Genomic DNA, 19,155 nt, shown 5'->3' with positions numbered 1-19,155 from the left:
GCATGTTTTGTGGCTACACCGCGGCCTGCTTAAATATACATACGCACAAGCGCATGGAAGCCAATCGAAGAGAGATCTTTTAGGCCATCTCTTCGGTCGCGCGCGCGGAAGAGAGAATAAAGTGTTGCCGAACTTCGGCAAATATGACGCCGTGTTTGCTCGCCCCCGAGGAACGATCGGTCTCGGTGGTACCACCGATTTATGTGTACACGTGTATACACGTACATGTATACGTGAGACTTAACAAGAACGAAAGATAACACGGGGATCGGATGTCTTTTAACTGCATTTTAATGTATGCACGGAGAAAATTTTGTACCAAGAGTTACCATGGTGTCGCAGTACTTGTAAACTATCTTGAAATCGTAAGATTAAATTATCCCGCTAGAATTTAATCTGTCCGCGGGTACTGCGGCACTATAATAATTCTTATCACGAAATCTTCTCCGTGTGGCTACCTGATAACTCTGATAAAGTATCTCGATGCTTAACGTAATCCTCTTCTAACGTAGACCAAAGAACTCGCTTTGCGATAATCTATCCCTGTTATTTTTAAATACTCCGTTTTCATCGTGACGATATCCAGAAAGCGGGAATATCTGTTCGTCTCATTTTTTTTTTTTTTTTTTCTTTTTAAGTTGATTATCTTGTTCGACGTATAACAGAATCAGTCGGGAGAACGGAGAGAGAACGGAGTAATAGAGTCTGCGAGCTCTGGGGGTCGCGCCAGTACAAATCAAGACTCCTTTCCTTCCTCCGAGGGACGTCGCGAAACAATTCCGAACTGAATAATATTAGTATCTAACAATAGACGTGCTAAATTGAAATACAGAGAGCACCATGCTGTTTCGCGAGCTCGCGCCGCCCCGCATTCTCCGCGCAGTTATAAACGTTCGTTTCTGCGTGTCGGTGTGCCTCGCGTGCGTGTGTATTCCGTTTCAGGTGCACGTCGGTGTGACGCACGTACGAGATAGAGAAGATGCAACGACTGTACCCTCTTCGAGCCCCGTCCGAGTGTTGGTTCTCCGTGCCGTGGCGATGGCGCGATAACGAGGATCACGCCTTGCCGCGACACGAAGCTGCACAAGGCGAGAAATAGCATGCAAATGAAATATTAATTAAATCTAGGAAAATTCATCCCCTCTCTCTTTCTCTCTCTCTCTTTCTCTTCACGGCTGGCAACCGTTCCCCGACGATCCTCGAGTGATCCTTTCCGTTTACCGTACACTATCCGCTCCCCTTTCCTTTATTGCCCGTGTCTACCTCTGATAAATTATTTTATTTATTTTTTATAACAAATATTATGCGTAGCCTAATTATATTTCCGCATATCGTTACGTCTTCCTTTGACGGACTTTCACCTAATTTTTTTTTTTTCTACCTTTCTTTTTTTCTTCACATTTTATTTTTGTTTCGATAGGTTTAACTGTTTCGCTATATAATATCGCAATAGTCGTGGACCATGCTGGAATTATAAGTTTAAATCTTATGACTAGCTATAAGATTTAAACTTATAATTTCACGATGGTCCACAACTACTGTGACGCCACGGTAATTCTTACCGTAAAATTTCCCTCGGGTGTATACGTGTGTCTCGGTCCGCGGCGACAATGGCATCAGACATCGAATTCACTCTGTAGCTCGGACATATTCCGTTAATTACTTTCACTTTGCGTCAATGGCATTTCCATTTCAATGATCGTCTCGCCCTGCCGTCATACCCGGCGTGGCGTCGACGGCTCCACCGCGAACATCGCTACCTCGATCCTCCCCCAAGCAACCGGCCCGTTCTCCACCTCCTCTCGCCCCATTCCAAACGGATTCCATCGGCACCCGCTCATTGAAATACGTTTCGCATTGTAGGCGGAATACAACGCTTGCGCGTACCCTGTAATTGTTGGCACCAAGTCGCCAGAAGCCCAAGTCATTCACGAGTTTGACGAAGAATCTCAACTTCACAGCGAAAATTCAGTTGTAGCTTCCATAGTATTCCCTGTCTCCTAACTTCTTTCTCCCTTCCCTCCCCCCTTTGTCTCCTTTCTTTCCTTCTTCTTTCTCTTTTCCCTTGCGTACGCATGAGATATAGAGAATAATTGTATAAACAATTGTGCTTGTTAGACTAAAACATTGCTTGGAGTTTACGAGATAAATATTTGCTCGAAAAAAAAAAGAAAAAAAAAGAAAAAAAAACGTTGCGCGAGTCTGGCTCGGCGGGCGAAAGATTAATTACGTATTTGTACGTATTCGCGAGCTGAGCGATAACCGCGGCCGATGGCAGAGATTATTTTTCACGTCGCGGTGAGTTGAGTAATCTTTGACAAAACACCGAGACGAAATAATGCGCAATATTTGCCGAGTAATCGGACTCGGTGCAGGTACATGCGAACGTGTGAGCCCGTACCCGCGGGTTTTACCTGCGCCGGCTGCTCGCGCGGACCCCATCGTGTGTGTCACTATGTTTGCCCATCCATTATAGCTACAATAACAAGGAGCGTCCACTCCATCAGCTTCTTTCTATGCCTCCCACGCCTCTTTCATCCGTCAGTACTTGCAACAGTCCTCGGAGATCGCTATGCATATATATTATACGTGATGTTGACCTTATTCTTTTTAAGCAACGTCCATCGAACATTTTCGTCGGTAGGCTTCAAAAGCCGTTTATGAGGACCGCGGAGACCTTTCGCGAGTACATAACGCACGAGATACTTTGGAATCTCGTCGACTCGATCATTTGTTCTTTACGTAATCAGTCGTGAACGTGCATACGTAGTTGGGTTGTTGAAATTTATCAAGTGTAAATTAATATCCTTTAACGTAGGAGAAATAGAAGTAAATGATGCCGCTCTGTAATGTCTAGAGAATATAAAAATAAATAAGTGAATATTATATGTACGAAAGATTATCTCGTAATAAGTTCACCCTCGTATCTGTCAACTGCATTGTTCCGTTTTATCGAAGTGTACCGTCTGAAAGTCGCGCGAGAAATAGTTTCGCGGTGACAGCGCGCGTCCTCGATAGCAAGGATATTGAATACCGTTTCACATGCTCGCCACGTAGCCAGCCCACAGGACCGAGATAATCCTGAAACTCCTCCTTTATCGGGCTCCACCGTGACCTTATATCATCCGAGTTTTCAGGACGTACCCTTGCCACTCGCCCTTCCTCCACCCCGTGGTTTCTATTATTCGACGATATTAAAATTGTCTTCTATAATCGAGGGTGGCAGCGTTGGTGGCTTGAATAATCCGCAGCCGCCTCCTTAAGGTTTGATCCGTGCTATAGAAACGGTCACGTCCCGTTCCACATACCACTTATCAAATCGAATATTTTTCAACCCTTTAGCGAAACTCTTGGCAATGTGTATCTAATAAATTATTCTGCATATGTCAAAATATACTTTTGCATTTTTTTTTTTTTTATTTTTAATCGAAGCAGATTCTTCTTTTATAATTCTTTCTCATCCGAATGATTTAATTTTATATATACGCTTGATTCTGTTTAAAAGATATATATATAAAAAAAGAAAAAAAAACATTTTTTTCTCCGGGTTGTGTTAACTCAAGACATTATGCTCCGACCGTGCGACGAAGTATGCCGATTCACAGATCGCGCAATTTAATTTAATTTTTCACCCCTTACCTCTCTCTTCCTCCCTTTCGTTACCACCGCGCCCCTCTCGCGAGCTCTTCTTTCGAAGGCTTCGTGACCCTCGGAGTCGTTGTCAATTGCAGGTCGACACCTTTGCCCCGTCGCGTGCGCCTAATCGCTTTAGAATTAACTGCACCCCTACGTGCTTTCGAGGGGTAACCTTCGATATTTCGAGGGTGACAGTGGCGCACGGGTGACCAATGTATCTCTGATAATGATTGCGATTTTTAACACTCTTCATCACGCGCTCTTCGTACATTTTATAATTATCATTCATTGGATCGCGTTTGAACGGTCATATGTTAAAAGCGTCACGCCCGAATCGAGCTGTTTTCTCCCTGCTTAACGATTTTGAATATTACTTCGTGATTCAGCCGTACATTTATATATTTCGAACCGAAATCTGCGATACTTGGCGACGAATAAAAGTTCTTTCGCTAAATACATAAAAAAAAGGAAGATAAAAAGAACAGCGCGTTACTCTTAAGTCTTGTAAAATACACACAAACGTTTTATTAACCCCAGATAAAATTTTGATAGAAAATATAAAGCTTCGCCATCGATATGCGCTTTTATATCGTAATGACGATCATATTTGTCGCGCGACGATGCAAAATCGAAAACTGGGTTATGCTCTTGATCGTCTCGACGAAATAACAAAAAACGAACGACGTTGACATCCGGCCAGCCAGCCAGCCAGCCAGCCAGCCAGCCCCGAATTTGCGCGGCTGCCATTTGGTACAATTTTTTCGACGAAGTTAATGTTAATCAGTGGCAGACGTGACGTGGATCGAGGGTGCTTGACTGGATTTCATGTCCGGCTGCTGCCAGGCTTGGCTGGTGTGTGCGCCTGGCGAGCGTATGCCATAAACGCGCTGCCATAAGTACTTCGGCGATATACATCGATTATACTCGCGCTGCGACTCATCCATTACAACGGGCTAGCGCGATTCCCGCGATCGGCAGCCGGATCGCGGGATCGTCACTCGTGTGCCATGCCCGGCGAACACACGTACATTATACAAGCGAGCCCGCCCGCGTTATTTCGTACATTATTTTCCACCGTTCATTTCAGAGCCAATGTCACGGCAGAGTGATATAAAAGTTCCCTACTTTTTCCAGCTGGCCGTTTCGTTATACTTTCGAAACCGGCCGGGCGATCACTCGATGCCGGCCGCGAGAGATCGCCATCATTTTGCTTCCGCGCGATTTATTAATTTTTATTTTTATTTAATTATTTTTTTTTTTTATCGTGCAAACTGGTACCCGTTGATTTTCGTTAGTTTCTCCGCTCTTTTCTTTATTTTTAATTCTCTTCCTCGATGTGTGATCGAAAATGAAGAAACGGGGGGCTTTTTTTATGGCGTGGGGCGGCGGCAGGTAGACGCATTCACGTGGTTGAGGGTAGCCGCGGGTGAATCTCCGTTCGTAACGATTCTAGCGGATAACAAGAGAGATCGTTGCACAATGAGACCCGCATAAGAGGCATTAGAAATGCGTGTGTACACGTCGTGTAAGTTTCTATGTACACGCCGGTGGTTTTCACGACGTCGGTAGCACGCACGTCTCCTATCTCGGAATCCTTGAGACGGAAATATTGCGCCGCGTACGTTGCACGTGCGCGATAGTGTTGTTAATTGACAATTAAAATCTTCAAACGTGCGAAAAGCGCCGACAGAAACGACTCCAACACATCTGATTTAATAAACTAAACGTCAACCGTTTAACGTTTAAATAACTTTTTACCAGGAACGTTAAAAAATCAATTTGCACACATGTTCGTGAATTATTCGAGTGATCACATTTCTGAGATAAAATCTAAAAAAAGAAAAAAAAACAAGCGGCCTTTCTTTCTCAATAAAACTTAAATAAGATAACACAAGATATACCTTTTTAATATATCCATTTTGCAGCGCGTCGCTACTCATTGATCGTTTATAAAGAAAAAGCGAAAACAATACTGCCCCTCAAGAGCGCTTTTTACCTATATAAAAATGCGCTCGCGTGCGTTCTTTTACGTGCTCCCTTTGAGACCGCGCAAAATGTACACGCGCTCTCGCACGTCTCCAGTTTGGAACCGCACTCTAAAACCGTTTATCCGGTCGCGTTTTACGCGCCGGGCCGTACATACATATATATATATAAGTATAATAAGTAAGAACGTTCGAGGAGCCATTGTGCCCGATTGTTTTCGAGCGACCTCGTCGAAAACGAGATGTATCGGCGGGGTGCCCGCCACGGGGCGTACTCACGGACACACGCGTGCCTGTTTCTATCTCCCCTCATTTCTCCCTTCAACCTCTTTTTTTCTTTTTTTTTTTTATTTCCGCAAAAGTCTCTTAAATACTCTTTTATGGCGGGCGGAGAAAGAAACTCAGCGGGAATTCCTCGAAAGCCAATCGGGAGCTGGATACTCGGTCACACAGTAATATGGTGCCTGCATGCTCGCCATCCGTGCACGAGTGGCGGAGCACTTATCGGGTAGGCCTTCTTCTAGTAGATCGCCCTAAGTAAGACGGCACTCGGTGCATTCCGCCACGGTTTTCCAGTCGATCGAGCAGCCGCGTTTCGTTGGTATTATATCGCCAAGTCGTACATCGAGCCTTTGGATTCTCGCGGTAAGGATCCATCGATCCTTAGTTCAAGAGCGACTCCGCTCCGTTGAAGATACAATCGCCGATTCCTCGATCCCTTACCTCGCGCTTTTTCCCCGCGGAGATTTTGTACTAGCTAAAAATCACGCGATGTCTCAGTGGTCGTAGGGTTTTGGAATTACAAAATTAAATTACTATTAACATTTGACCGATTTGTGCTAGCCAGGGTCCGCCGTAGCATTTGAATTGACAATTCTAAGATGGTCCGACTCGTACGAGTTCTCGCATCGAAGTCGATGCACATTCGTTTCGCGTGGAAGAAAAAGCGTACAGCACGGGAGCCGCGTGATATAATAACATTATCATAAAATGACGATAAAGAATGGGATGGCGAAAGAAAGAATCTATATAATCTAGCGGCGAGGGAGCGCGAAGTGCCATTTTTTTGCCTCTTCGAGGCGACGCGCAAGCACGATATGGGTGGGCAATGCTGTCACGTTGCACCACCCCGGGGTGCATTAAACGTAGAAGCTACGTAAAAGATATGTAACCGGCTGTGTGTGCGCGCACGTGTACGTGTACGTGGTACCCGCGTCACCGGTGTTCGCCAAGCATCGCGGGCATTACGAAGCGCCGTTTCTGCGGCTGTTATTATCACCGGCGAAATCTTAAATGCGTCTGCCGGATATTGCCTCTTCGGCCGAGCCGATAAAAATTTCCATGCAAATTATCGCCAGCTACGCCCACTACTTTCCAGCTGCTCCTTATTCGCGAGATCTACTGTCTGCCGGAAAATCACGCGTGCGTGTAATTTGTTTGTGAAATGTATATGAAGGATGAAAAGAGAAAATAAGACGAGGTGGTATAGAACGGATGGGCTAATGTCACGAGGCTTAAACGTCGCTCGAACGCTGTCACTAAAATAAGCGAAGATCTTTTTTTTTTTTTAACTTACTGGGCCATGGATAAATGGCAAAATTTCGAATAGGCTTAAACTATAATAGAATGTCATTATTCGAACGTTATGTACATATATATACTCTATTATGTGGAGGTTATACCTTGTACATGGCCGGCAACGGCCAATCAGCCGAGTCGCCCATTGTTTCCAACAAACACGCGAATGGGGTGTACCCCTAATCCTTGCCGGCTATCCAAAATCCATGATCGAAATATATCTCCTCTGTCAAACGCATGCGTACCTAGATCTGGCTACCCTTTCGTCCGACAAGGATTTTTACGGCTTTCGATCCTGTCAGAATGAAGGACGTGTCGCATACGGACTTGCCATCAGAATCTTTATTGCGCCCGTAACCGCATTTCGAGTCGCGAAATAAATCAATCGTAATCGCATTTCCATCGCCGATTTCGCGCGCGGTGGACGCAAAATATTTTAATATTTCTACTTATGCGCACTTTGATACGCACAAACTCGTTCGTATCAATCGTCTACGCTCTAAAATAAAATAAAAAAAAAGAAATAAAAAGAAATTAAAAAAATAAAAAAAATAAAATTAAAAAGAAGTTGCGAGAACTCGACGCTTCGGTATTACAAATATTAATATTTTATGAAAAGTCAGTATGAAAACCGTAAATTTTTTTTCCAACGATCAGCTGGATTGGCTTATGCAAGATTTATGACTCGATCGTTCGATTGGAACCGCTCGATAAAAAAAAAAAAAAAATCGAATTCACGAACGATCTGGCGGATGTCGAGACGTTATATTATTAATTGCGGCTAGGGGTGGACGGCGACTCGTCCTTAAAGCGTTTCACGGTTGAATTTTCGCCCTCCAACCCCTTCAGCAGTCGCAGAGAGTCACGTGCTGCCGTCGATGGGAAAAGTATCGTCCCCGTGGCCGGTTACGTGGGATTAGCTCGGCCAATAATTCCGCGGGGTCGAATTTGTTTGATATACTATATCCATTGTGCGATCCACAGAAAGAGGCTTCCCACTCTCTATTGTGGCCGCTCGAAGCTCGAATGGGATGGACCGGGGGAGACGATAGCGAGAAGGAGACGGCGGGAAGAAATGAGGAGGACGGCGCGAGGCAGAAGGGTGGTTTCGCCAACTCACAAGTGGCAGCTTTTAATCTCTTCCAGGAATAAACTCGGCCCGCTGAATTGTGCCTCGTTACCAGCGGTTTAATTGCTTGTTAATGGACAATTTGAATGTTGCGCGGTGAAGTACTGCGATGACCGTAGCAAGCGAGATACCTGAGGTAAGGTAATAAAGGTAACTCGTCTATCTGCCGCGAGTCTTATAGCAATAAGGTAATACTATAGTTGAATCGTTTCTGAAGACTACCTCTAATGTACTTTCGTCAGAACGAATCGGTTTTTAAGAGAGACGTAATAACGCGGAAATATTTATGATAATTATGGAACAGTTTAAAATGTGAAAGATCGTTATTTCAATTACTACGATAATTCGCTATAAAACATTATTCATTCTACAAAAAACTTATTTTTAAATACCTAATTTTATATCGGAAGGTAGATGAAGGAGAGAAAGATTGAACTTGGTGATCGGAGAACGTTTGAGAGTGGCCTGTATCGCAAAATGTGCATTTTCGGAGGTAAGAAAATCTCTGAGACCGAGAGAGATGTACCCTGCGTGACGGCATTAAATAAAGGAATAAACACGTAGTGGGCGGCCGGGGCTAATTGGCCGATCAATCTTCATTAGAAAATGGCTTAATTACAGTACAAGCTCTTTCCGTCCTTGGAGCTTGCGCGCCGCACCGTCTCCACCTCGCCTCTTTCTTCGGTACCGGAAAGTTTAATAATTCCGAAACCTTCGCGAGGTATAAATCACAGAAGGTCCTCCTCGCGCTCTGCCATCCTCTCTCCCGGCCCCTCCTCGCCATTACGACCATAATTTGAAAAACTTTCGAGGGAACAAAAGTGAGGACTTTTGTTCCAAGTTTTAGTTCTCGTTCTCTCTCTTTCGCTCTCCTTTCGTCGCCCTCCTCTCCCATCTTTTCATCTCTTCTCCTCACCAAGGGTTCTGTTTGCGGAGCGACGCCCCGACAGTGTTTTGTTCGCTTTGTCTCTCTTCCTGTTAGGTATGTAATGCCGTAACTGCCTGGACCATCTCTTCTCTCGTGGGCTTCTTCTCCTTTCTATCTTCAACCACCAAAAGGTTAAGACCTCTCTAACCCTGTCTTTCCACTCCCCCTCCTCCCTACGCGCCTTTTATCTTCGCTATATATTCTCGCGACTTTTTCGAGCGCGACACAAGGAAACGCACTAAACGCAGGTCGTAAAAGAAAAATATGCCAAGACGCAAAACGTGAGAAACTTCCGATTTATCCTGGCACAACAAACGAGATGAATGAGGCGCGGAATGGCCCTTTTATGACTGTCTTCGCGGTTGAACGGACAATGGTAACAAGTAGCGCCTTTTGAATCCTTGCTTTGCGTAACCACATGCGATGGTCTCTACATTAATTTGAACCGTTTCGATAGTATTCTGATACTAGAGTTTTGACTTAATCGAACACGTTTAAACCGACGTAATTATTTTCTGACACGTCTAACGATAAACATAATTGACTCGATTATACATATGTACAATTAACTCAATCGCATTTAGTAATAAAAATATTATAAAATTATGTTGAGTCCAACTATATTTTTTTTTGCACTATCCATCAGTGAAACGAAGAGAGATTGTACATTATTCGTTTCTGAAAGATTGATTAAAAAAGTATTTAATAAAAAAAAAAAAAAAAAAAAAAAAATTTACATATCTACATACATCACGCCGGTATAAAAAAATAAAAGATCGCGTCTCGCACGTTTTATGAGAGAAGCAAATCTTTTTATCTGAGCAATCCAGCCGTCAGTGGTAGTTTCCGACTTCTCGCCGGCGCCCTCACGTCAGTTTTTCTTTGGCAGGTGTACACACGGTATAAAGGGGATGTTAAACGTCACGCGAATTACGCGAAGCAAGGAGGAAGAAGAAAGGGAGAGGCGCGGTGGAGCCTGATGACACGTACGGGAAGACACGTAAAATAGAGGACGTCGATCTCTCGTTTTAGCCGCGGACCGTAGGAAGACACGTAGAATGGACGTTGTCGATATTCACTTTTCACGAACGACACGTACGTATAAGTTACGGTGATGTGAGGCGGATCCATTAGACTATGCAATTGTCCACGTACCGCGGCATTGTCAGCCGCAATGGAGATTTCTATTCAGAAATCGCGGAAGTCCCCGGGACGCATTGACGAGAGATGGAGGATGATCGAGGACCGCTCTTGTTGCGAGAAGGAAAGAGATACGGTGGAGAGAGAGGAATACGTGCGATAGGAGGACAACGAGGAAAAGCGAGCGACCGACCGACCGATCAGGAGAGAGAGTGAAAGAGTATACGTGTGTCGTGTGCGTATGTGTGTACGTGAGAAAGGGAAAAAAATGAGAGAGGAGAGAAGAAAAAACCGCGCTCGATAGGAAACAGTACAACTCCATTTATTAGAATAATCTGTCACCCTCATATGTACACACACACACACTCACTAAGCGTCAGGCTACTTAATCTACTTAATCCATCTAAAATAAAAATTTTTTATACGACTATAGGCTTCAGTGTGCCGTACATTCCTAAGCATTCCCTCGTTACACCTGACGCGAACGTGTACGGTAGACTTCCGGTTAACGAAACCAGCGATAAGAAGCGAGCGAATGTGGTAACCGATTGAAGACAAACGCAGCTTCGATCTCAAGCGCAGAAAGTGCGTACCTCCGTCACGAGGAACGAAGAGAGAAGAGGAGAAACGAAGGGAGGGAGGGGGGTTCGTCGAGGGGGACAGAGGAGAGAAGAAGAACAAGGAAAAAAAAAAAACTCTCGGATTTCCTCGAGGCGGTCGTTGTTCCGCGGCTGCGACTACCGTTGTCTTTCAGGCTCTCGAGTTTCCAGCCGGTCGTGGAGTTCTCACCACGCCCATCAATTTGCCTTGCGCTACAAACTTGGCGATCGATTATACCCCGATTACGGTGTAACGAGATATCGCGCGGTTTCCGAATGCGGTGGCACACACGGCGACGCTGACCCCCCATTGTCGAGCACGGGTACCGCAGCCCTCTCCCTTCCGCGGGCTCGCTCGTGTGCGTGGGTAAAATCTCCACGTGTGTACGAGACACACCGCAAGGACTGGCCGCGGTCGCGTAATAATTATCCGGAAGGCCTCTCATTCATTCTGAATTACACAATGTGTCGCGTCTGCCATTGTGATCTTCTCTGATTGACAGAGAAAGGATACGGAGAAACGGGCATAAAAGGCACAAAAGACGCCCAGCATGTCAGTCTTGCATACTCGGCGAACGCAATCTCGTGATGGGTAACGTTAATACGCCGCTTCCTCACCGAGTAATACTTCGTCTTACCTTGTGATGCCTACGAGCATCCTCCGTTTTTTCCTTCCTTGTGCATTGATTCTTCCGGTCTGGGCTCTCATCTTTGAGGACTCGAATTTTGCGGTTCTTCGGCAAAACTGTAATCCGTTTCCTTGCGAATTACGGGATCGGCCTTCTGGCGGCGAAATTATTTCTGCTTGCTACTTGAAAGATTCAAAATTTCCTATAGTTATTACTTTAATAATATATTAAAATATATTATAATATATTTTTACATTTACCTTTTTTCTTTATTAATTTTTCTGGTGTTAGAATAAAATGCGACATTTGTAAATCTGAGATAGCACGAACGGATCTTTCGCAGGAAATCGAACCGTTGTACAATGACGGAAGAACAACTTCTTATGGGCGAAGGTAAACCTGAAAGAAACAGGATCGAATTAAACGTGCATACAAAAGCGACTTTAGCCTCAAGTGTGGCTTTGCGCGATCCGTATTTTTCTATAGGAGCGAGAAAAAGAGAGATATCTATTAAAGCTGGCGAATGGATTCAATCGATAAAAGAGTCTATAATCGTGCCCATGTTCGTAAAAGACAGGTACGTGATGTTTTATACAAATGCCATTATATTTTGGCTATGCTCTTGCGCTTTGTCCGCAAACTTTGTGTTCCGATCTAGTCCCCACGTTATTATTTGATCAAAGATCGTGGGATGACAATCAAATAGTATCACATTGTTCTCTTTCTTTTTTCACTTTCTCTTTAATTCTAAAAATTAAACGGAGATAAAAAACAAGAAATAATCTAATTTTAATTTTTTTTTCTTTATGTAAAGAATTTTAATAATTAATTAGTTTGAAAAAAGAAGTGAAAGTTAAAGAAGCGTTAGAGTGTTGCTAAAAGAATTTGACGTCTAATTAGAAATATTTATTTGGCCCGATGTAAGTGCATTCTTTTCGTATAAATAACGTGTTTAGCGCCTGTCGAGCTCCATCGGCCAAACGGACGGAAAGATTAATCGCGAAAGATACGCGTAGAACGGAATTCTTTTCACACGAAACCAGTCGCGTTGATATCGCTTCTTCGCTTTGAAGCCGCACCGGCCAGGCCAATTAAACTCGCGGATGGAAAACTCTTTGACGATGATGCACCGCAATGCGTAATCGTCTCTCTCAATTCGGTATATTATATTAATATGCCATGTGTGCGTGCCGATTGTTGAATAACAAAGAGCGAGTGAAAAGAGAGGGTTTCGTTAGCCCTCGGTTTTTAATGTGTGCCCAGGTGGGCCTGGAACCGTATCGCGCTTCACTAAATTATTTCATATCTTGTCGTGCACTCGTTCGATCTCGATGCACCGAATAATCGGCGCACTCATGAATGTTTATCTGCGAGATCATTGTGCTCGCGATCGCACTGTCAATCTCTTTACATGCCTTCTCTTTCTCTGTCGCTTTATATGTACGTAATTAACAAGTTTAAACAAAAGCATAACTTCTCCAAAACAATGTCAAGAATGCACAGAGTGAAAATTTAATATTAAGAATTACTATGACGTCTAATAGTCGTAAGCCATCAAGGAGTAATGAGATTAAATTACTATGCCACAATATTTAAATTTATAATCCCAAGATAGTTCATACGGTTTCTATGACACCAGATTAACTCTTAGTAAAAAATTACCCGCGTGTACAAGGTTTTAAGAACGAGGTCAAAATAGTTACACAAGTCTCGCAAGTTATGGTGAAAGGTTTATCGTTTAAGCTTTTCGAAAATTAAAATTACACCGCGCGTTATTATCTCATAACGAGTGCAAGAATTATGGCATTGTGTAACGGCGTTTCGAAGGAGACCTCCAGAACGAGCTCGTGAAACAGGTAGTTCAACCAACGGTCGCCATTATCGTTTATAGAGGAGGAGGAAACGGCCTCCTCGTGGTCTCCCATAATCCGAGTGCGATCTTTATCGTCAAATTCTGTAGCGGGGGCCGCATCGGTGCCTCGATTGCGCAATCAAGATGGCATCGAGAAAGGCATCTCTCGCCTTCAACTCAAACTACCAACAAGTATTTCAATATCCGCTCCAATATATTCCTATCGACCCTATAAACGTGTGTGCAGTTATATTGGATTTCCTCTCCCTCCTTCGAATCCTCTCGCTCTCTCCCTCTCTTTTTCTCTCTCTCACACACACACACATACATATACACACCTCCGGGTTTTTTCTTCTTCTCTCTTTCCTCACCGGTCTTACGTCCTCTTTTTCTTCGTCCTCCCGTCACTCTTTCCCTCTTGCTCATTTTTATTCACATCATTTTCGTTTCTTTGGCGCGCGCGTGCTCGAACAAACGTATTCACACACGCAGAGACGAATACAAATGCGAATGTTTGCACAAAGGTGGTACGTTCGTTTCGGGTGAAACCACGTATTCGTTCACGCATGCTTTGTAATCCGTTGCAAGAGATTTCGCGGCATCAGAGTTCTTTCTCCAAGCTGTCAAGCATTTACAATGTTGATGAGACGATGCCATTAACAAGGCAATAAACCGAACGGCACATAGTTAAATGCTCACGAATACCTGACTTTTTTTTCCTTCCGGGGGTGGTAATCCACGTACACTAGGTCTCTCTCTCTCTATAAGAGGATGGCCCGAATTCGCCGATAGATTCCATTAAACGGAATTGCAAACCAGAATTGTCTCCTGAGTGATGCTGAAAGACACCCTTAACTTTATTAATTGAAACTTACAAGCGTATTATTTACATCTCGTTAACAAAAATGATTGTATGTAATCTAAATCCATTAACTAAGAAAAAAAAAAAGAAAGAAACAAGGAAAGGAAAAAAAGGGGAAAAAAAATAAAAAAAAAAGAAAAACAGAAAGAAAAAAGAAAGAAAGCGAAAAAGGGAAAGAAGGGAGGAAACGCAAGGTATGGGAAAGATAGAATTCTTGGGGAACGAAAGCGAGCGGTACCGCGAAACGGGAAATGCAATTCGTGACGGGCGTTGGTAGCGGTGGCGAGTCTCAGCCTCGGGTCGACAGATAGATAGAGTCAAGATTCAATTAGCTCTAGCTGTCAGCTGCATGATACTCGTCGATTCAATACACCTTGTCGCGCTCGTGTGTGCCTTGGCTTACCGTTACGCGTGTGCCGTACGTGTGAGATTACGTGCGCGCGTGATGCCCGGGCGTATATGTGTACCGCGCCCTCGTTTACGCGTCTCCGCGTGCGGTCACGCACGCGGAAAACCGCACAAGCCTCGAATCTGCAACCAAAGACTCGGCGAGTCGCGACGTTCCTTTTCAACAGGGGAAAGAAATAAAATTTAACCCGCTATTTCCTCTTAAAAGGAGCAACTTCGTTTCTAATTTCTCTTGAGTTCCAAGACCACTGCATGTGCTTTATATTAATTGTCTATTACTTCTACGACACCTGACATGCGTACGCACACTATACCGCCCGAATCTCTCGCGAATTATTTCTCGATTGACAATCTTTTCGCGCAAACTTGTGGGAAACGTAACACGCTTTATTCATCATTTATTTCTCCTTCGTTCCTCCCCCGCCCGCTCTCGATTGAATTAATTGAAGTGATTCGGCCAGATTCCGATCCGACTCGAACGTTCGCGCTTCGAATTCATGAAAGAACGCGGGGAGAGAGGCGGAGGAGGAAGGGGAGGGGGGGCGGCGGCTAGTGTGCGTGTAGATGATGTAGGTATCACTTGTCCGGGGGCCAGAGCGATACCAGCCATTTTCAATTTATTTCAAGTACCTTTTCGTGGCGGAGAAAAGAAGGGTGCCGCTCCGCCAGCACCACCATCGCCACCCCCAACTCCTCATCCTCCCGTCACCCCCGCCGCCGTGTCTGCCCCGTCTGCGCAGAGAGATACCTCTATATCATCACCATTTCTCCACCTTATGCCACCACGACCGATCTGACGGATTCAGCACGGCAATATGAAGTTTTCAGACTTGTAAGCTCACCGTCAGGAATGGCGCTCGTGATGCTGTGACGACGGCTAGCGTACGTGATCTTGGAAGAAAAGTACACTTGTTACTAGACCCAACTGTAATTTTACAAATTTCGTAACAACAAATAAGACTGACTTGATTACATTTATAATGGAAACTCAATCACAATTAGAAATATCGTGAAATTACGGCTAGATCCAATAGTGATTACATTTTCCTCCTCAACGCGCATCTTTGCAATATTCGTCGAAATAATCTTACGAATCAAATTCAAATTTAAAATGCCTATATGCCCTTAAAAAAAAAAATGTTTTTATAAATGATGTGAACGTTGTTCGAGTAAATTTTGTCGGCTTCCATCGTGGATTTTCGCGAATATATAGTTTTCGTTTTTTTATAACGGCGAAAACTGCGGGGAATAAATAAAACGGAAGCCGAGGCACTCGCGGAAAATATCTAACTTCGTAGCGAGCGGCGTCGCGAGAAGCGCTAGGGAGAAGAACGGCTGATTCGAACGGGGGAGGAAAAGGAGGAGAAAGAGGGCAGCGATGGGTGGAAATGCGCGGCAGAGTTGTAAAAAATAACGCAGTTAATTAGCAGCGGGGCCACTTTGGCGGGCTCGCGCCCACTGTGAACAAGCGCGGAGAATAACTCGCGCGAATGCGAAAAAATACCCTCGAACGCGAGGCAACTGAAACGCTCCCGGTAAACTAGGCTCTTTTCGCATCTGTTTATTTCTCTCTCTCTTTTTTTCTCTTTTTTTATTCCCTGTAAACTCCCTCACAAACTCTCCGCTGATATTTTTCCTACATCGCACGTTCCTTCTTTTTTTTTTTTTAATTGTTATTGTTATTTACTCCATTTGCAAAGCGAGAATTTAGAAGAAAACGTCGCAAGCAACAACTTAAAATTGATATTGACCGAGAAATTGTTATACAATTAATATACGAAATTTCATAAAGTGGGCGATTTACGATTACACGCTTGTGTGCTTTGTGCGATCGTACATATTCAGGAGGAAGTCGAGGAGTTTTTTTTTCTTTAAAGAAGGAAAGAGAAAGAGAGGGAAATGGATAGCGAGAAAGAGATTTCGAATCTCACAAACTGTCACATGCACAATCGTGAAAGATAGAGAGACAATTCTCTCAGCGGGATGTAAATGTAACCCCTTCTGCGATTTCCCTCCTTTTCTCTGAACAATAGACTAGTCTAAGGAGAAATTAAACGTGTAACATAGGCCAGTAAAATTACTTGACGTTATTGCTCACATATAAAAAAAAAAAAAAAAGAGAGAGATAGAAAACAAGAAAGAATTGTAGACGAAAAAAAAAAAAAGATAGGAAAGGAGCAAGAGGGAGTGAGAAAAGTCTTTAGCGTCAAGAAAAGGACGAAAAGTCTAAGCGGGCGCGAGAAGAAGAGAAGGAGAGAGAAAGAGAAAGAGCGAGGAAGAGAGAAATAGAAAGCGGATCGTGTTTCACGCCTGACGGATTTTGAACCGTTTGAAACCCAGGTGGAAATAATACAACTTTGTGTTCCTTGTTAAGGATCAAAGGAAATTTACCCCCAATCTCGATGTCGAGACTCTTGGCTGGTCTCTTGCCGATTCTCCATTCGTCTCTTTCGTCTTCTATCCTTTCGACCGACATGAAACTTAAACAGAACATTTACTCATTGCATGTTTTATTTGATTATTTTCAAAAATGATATAGCAAGTGTAACTGATAAAACTTTTCTTCCCCCCTTTCTTTTCATAGAATTGTAAGATTATGATATTATGTTAAATGCATCGTCAAATAATTTACATTTATAATACTTTGTTACGCTTTGAATTATAATTAATAACTAATAACTGAGAAATGAAAAAGGAATATGGAACATTGCAATAATTTTGGTAAATATATAGTATAGTATAACGCCCCCACTTCAGATTTTCTTCAAATTAAAAAAATGTGTTTGCTTTAATGTCTTTTAACTTTCCTGAGAAGGAAAATCGTCACTCAATTCTTTTTTTTTTATTAAAAATGTTTATATATTTTATTTTATATTTATTTTTTAAAAAAACTTTAAAATTAATAAAAAAAAGAATTGAGAAAGACATAAAAAAAATATCAAAGCGAACACATTTTCCAAATTTAAAGAAAATCTAAAATGGAAGCGTTATACTATATGTATATTTACTATAATTTTACATAGGGTTTAATAACCAACCCTTTCTCACATAATTTTTTTATTTATTTACAGCCATGTATATTACGAAACTATTTCTGACCTCTTTTCTACTTATTACTTTTGCTAGCCCCTGTAATAATATTAAATTTATATTGTACATGTAACAATAAAATAAAAGAGCTAAATATATACCTTCAAATATATGAAACATGTAGAATTTGCAGAGTGTCAAGAACATTGTAATATTTACGAATTATATAGGCTACACAACTTTCTCCTTTCTTTGTACAATGACTTATGTTGAACTGTAAAAAGAAATCTTAAGATTAATCAATACATTAAATATTAATCATAGTATATTAACTATGTTATACTACATTTTTTATTTGTTACAAAATTAGAATTTTATGTTAATAAAAAAATATTAACCACTCACCATAAGGATCAAAAGATATAAATTCTACTTTATCAGCCAATCTGTCTCTGATGCGCACCAATTTGTGACCAGATACAACACTTTCTGCAAGTACCAAGATGTGCCTGTAATGAAACATTAACAGTTAGTTTAGCTGATAAAAAGATATCCATTTTCAATTTATGCACTCTCATCATTGACATTTTAAGACTCTTCTTACTTAAGAAATGAAAATAATTCATTTTTTTACAGTCTATACTACACCAATTGTATAGATTACATGTGTACACATTTTTTAACCTCAAATTTTTATTCAAAAACACGACTTTACTTACTTGCTCTTTACTTTTTTCAACAGTATATTTGTCAAAAACATGATCTTTCACAGATGTCCTTTAATAATGTGATTCGCAAATCGACGTATGATATATTATAAATCAATGTTGATAGATTACAGTTAATATATCGCAAATGAGTCGCCTAACGTCGAGTCGAAAGATGAATAAAGTAGCTAGTGGAGGTTAGGATAGCTTAGGAGTCCTCTACCCACATATAATTGTTGATAATACAGAATCACTACACTATGCGATAAATATTACTTGACAATTGCAAACAATGTAGCGATTTATTGTTCCTTTTACTTAAAAAAAACCGTGTTTTGCGATACAGATCCTTTCAATTTATAACTGATGGATCTCTATATGTTTAACATGACGTAAGTTAACTCCCATCACTACGCGGTCGGTATTCATAATCAGTCGGTTGTGTGATTTCGAATAGTATCAATTGACAGCAAGTTTGATTTAATACGCCACTAAAGAAAATTTAATGATAAATAACCCAATAATAAATATAATTAAACTATTTTTTTTCTTTCTGCGATAAAATTTCTTAATATTTTTCTTTGTACTTTATATACTTATGCATATACTTTTTCTTTAACGTATTCAGGTACTGATGAGAATCAACCGACGTAAAATTAGATATTTTATTTT

The 19,155-nt window shown here is 42.2% G+C and overlaps 1 protein-coding gene across 2 annotated transcripts; it reads right to left on the bottom strand.

The window, feature by feature from the left end:
• Nucleotides 1-7,114: 7,114 nt before the first annotated feature.
• Nucleotides 7,115-19,137, bottom strand: Mrpl33 (mitochondrial ribosomal protein L33). 2 transcript variants are annotated; one of them, XM_070661502.1, is made up of 8 exons: nucleotides 18,496-19,137; nucleotides 18,182-18,285; nucleotides 17,938-18,050; nucleotides 17,138-17,226; nucleotides 14,182-14,314; nucleotides 13,815-14,096; nucleotides 11,885-12,023; nucleotides 7,115-11,803 (listed from the first exon to the last, which is right to left on the bottom strand). In XM_070661502.1, the coding sequence occupies exons 1-3, from the start codon at nucleotides 18,534-18,536 to the stop codon at nucleotides 17,992-17,994; spliced, it is 204 nt and encodes a 67-aa protein (XP_070517603.1). In that variant the 5' UTR covers nucleotides 18,537-19,137; the 3' UTR covers nucleotides 7,115-11,803; nucleotides 11,885-12,023; nucleotides 13,815-14,096; nucleotides 14,182-14,314; nucleotides 17,138-17,226; nucleotides 17,938-17,991. The 2 variants fall into 2 exon arrangements, with proteins under 2 accessions (XP_070517603.1, XP_070517602.1); XM_070661501.1 differs by lacking the exons at nucleotides 7,115-11,803; nucleotides 11,885-12,023; nucleotides 13,815-14,096; nucleotides 14,182-14,314; nucleotides 17,138-17,226 and adding an exon at nucleotides 17,787-17,875 and having other exon boundaries at nucleotides 18,496-19,134.
• Between the last annotated feature and the right edge of the window lie 18 nt (nucleotides 19,138-19,155).

This window comes from Cardiocondyla obscurior, linkage group LG09 (assembly GCF_019399895.1).
Source record: "Cardiocondyla obscurior isolate alpha-2009 linkage group LG09, Cobs3.1, whole genome shotgun sequence".
In the NCBI taxonomy this organism is placed as follows: Eukaryota; Metazoa; Arthropoda; class Insecta; order Hymenoptera; family Formicidae; genus Cardiocondyla; species Cardiocondyla obscurior.
The sequence above is the reverse complement of the archived record's forward strand: the minus strand, read 5'-3'. Positions and strand labels throughout refer to the sequence as shown.

What these genes read in the sequence shown, in the direction of transcription:
- Mrpl33 (XM_070661502.1), bottom strand. Translation starts at nt 18,536, where the DNA reads ATGTTTTTGACAAATATACTGTTGAAAAAAGTAAAGAGCAA. An exon ending in TTGAAAAAAGTAAAGAGCAA is followed by an intron (nt 18,286 to 18,495) that starts GTAAGTAAAGTC and finishes GTTTCATTACAG; the next exon opens with GCACATCTTGGTACTTGCAG. An exon ending in TATATCTTTTGATCCTTATG is followed by an intron (nt 18,051 to 18,181) that starts GTGAGTGGTTAA and finishes TTCTTTTTACAG; the next exon opens with TTCAACATAAGTCATTGTAC.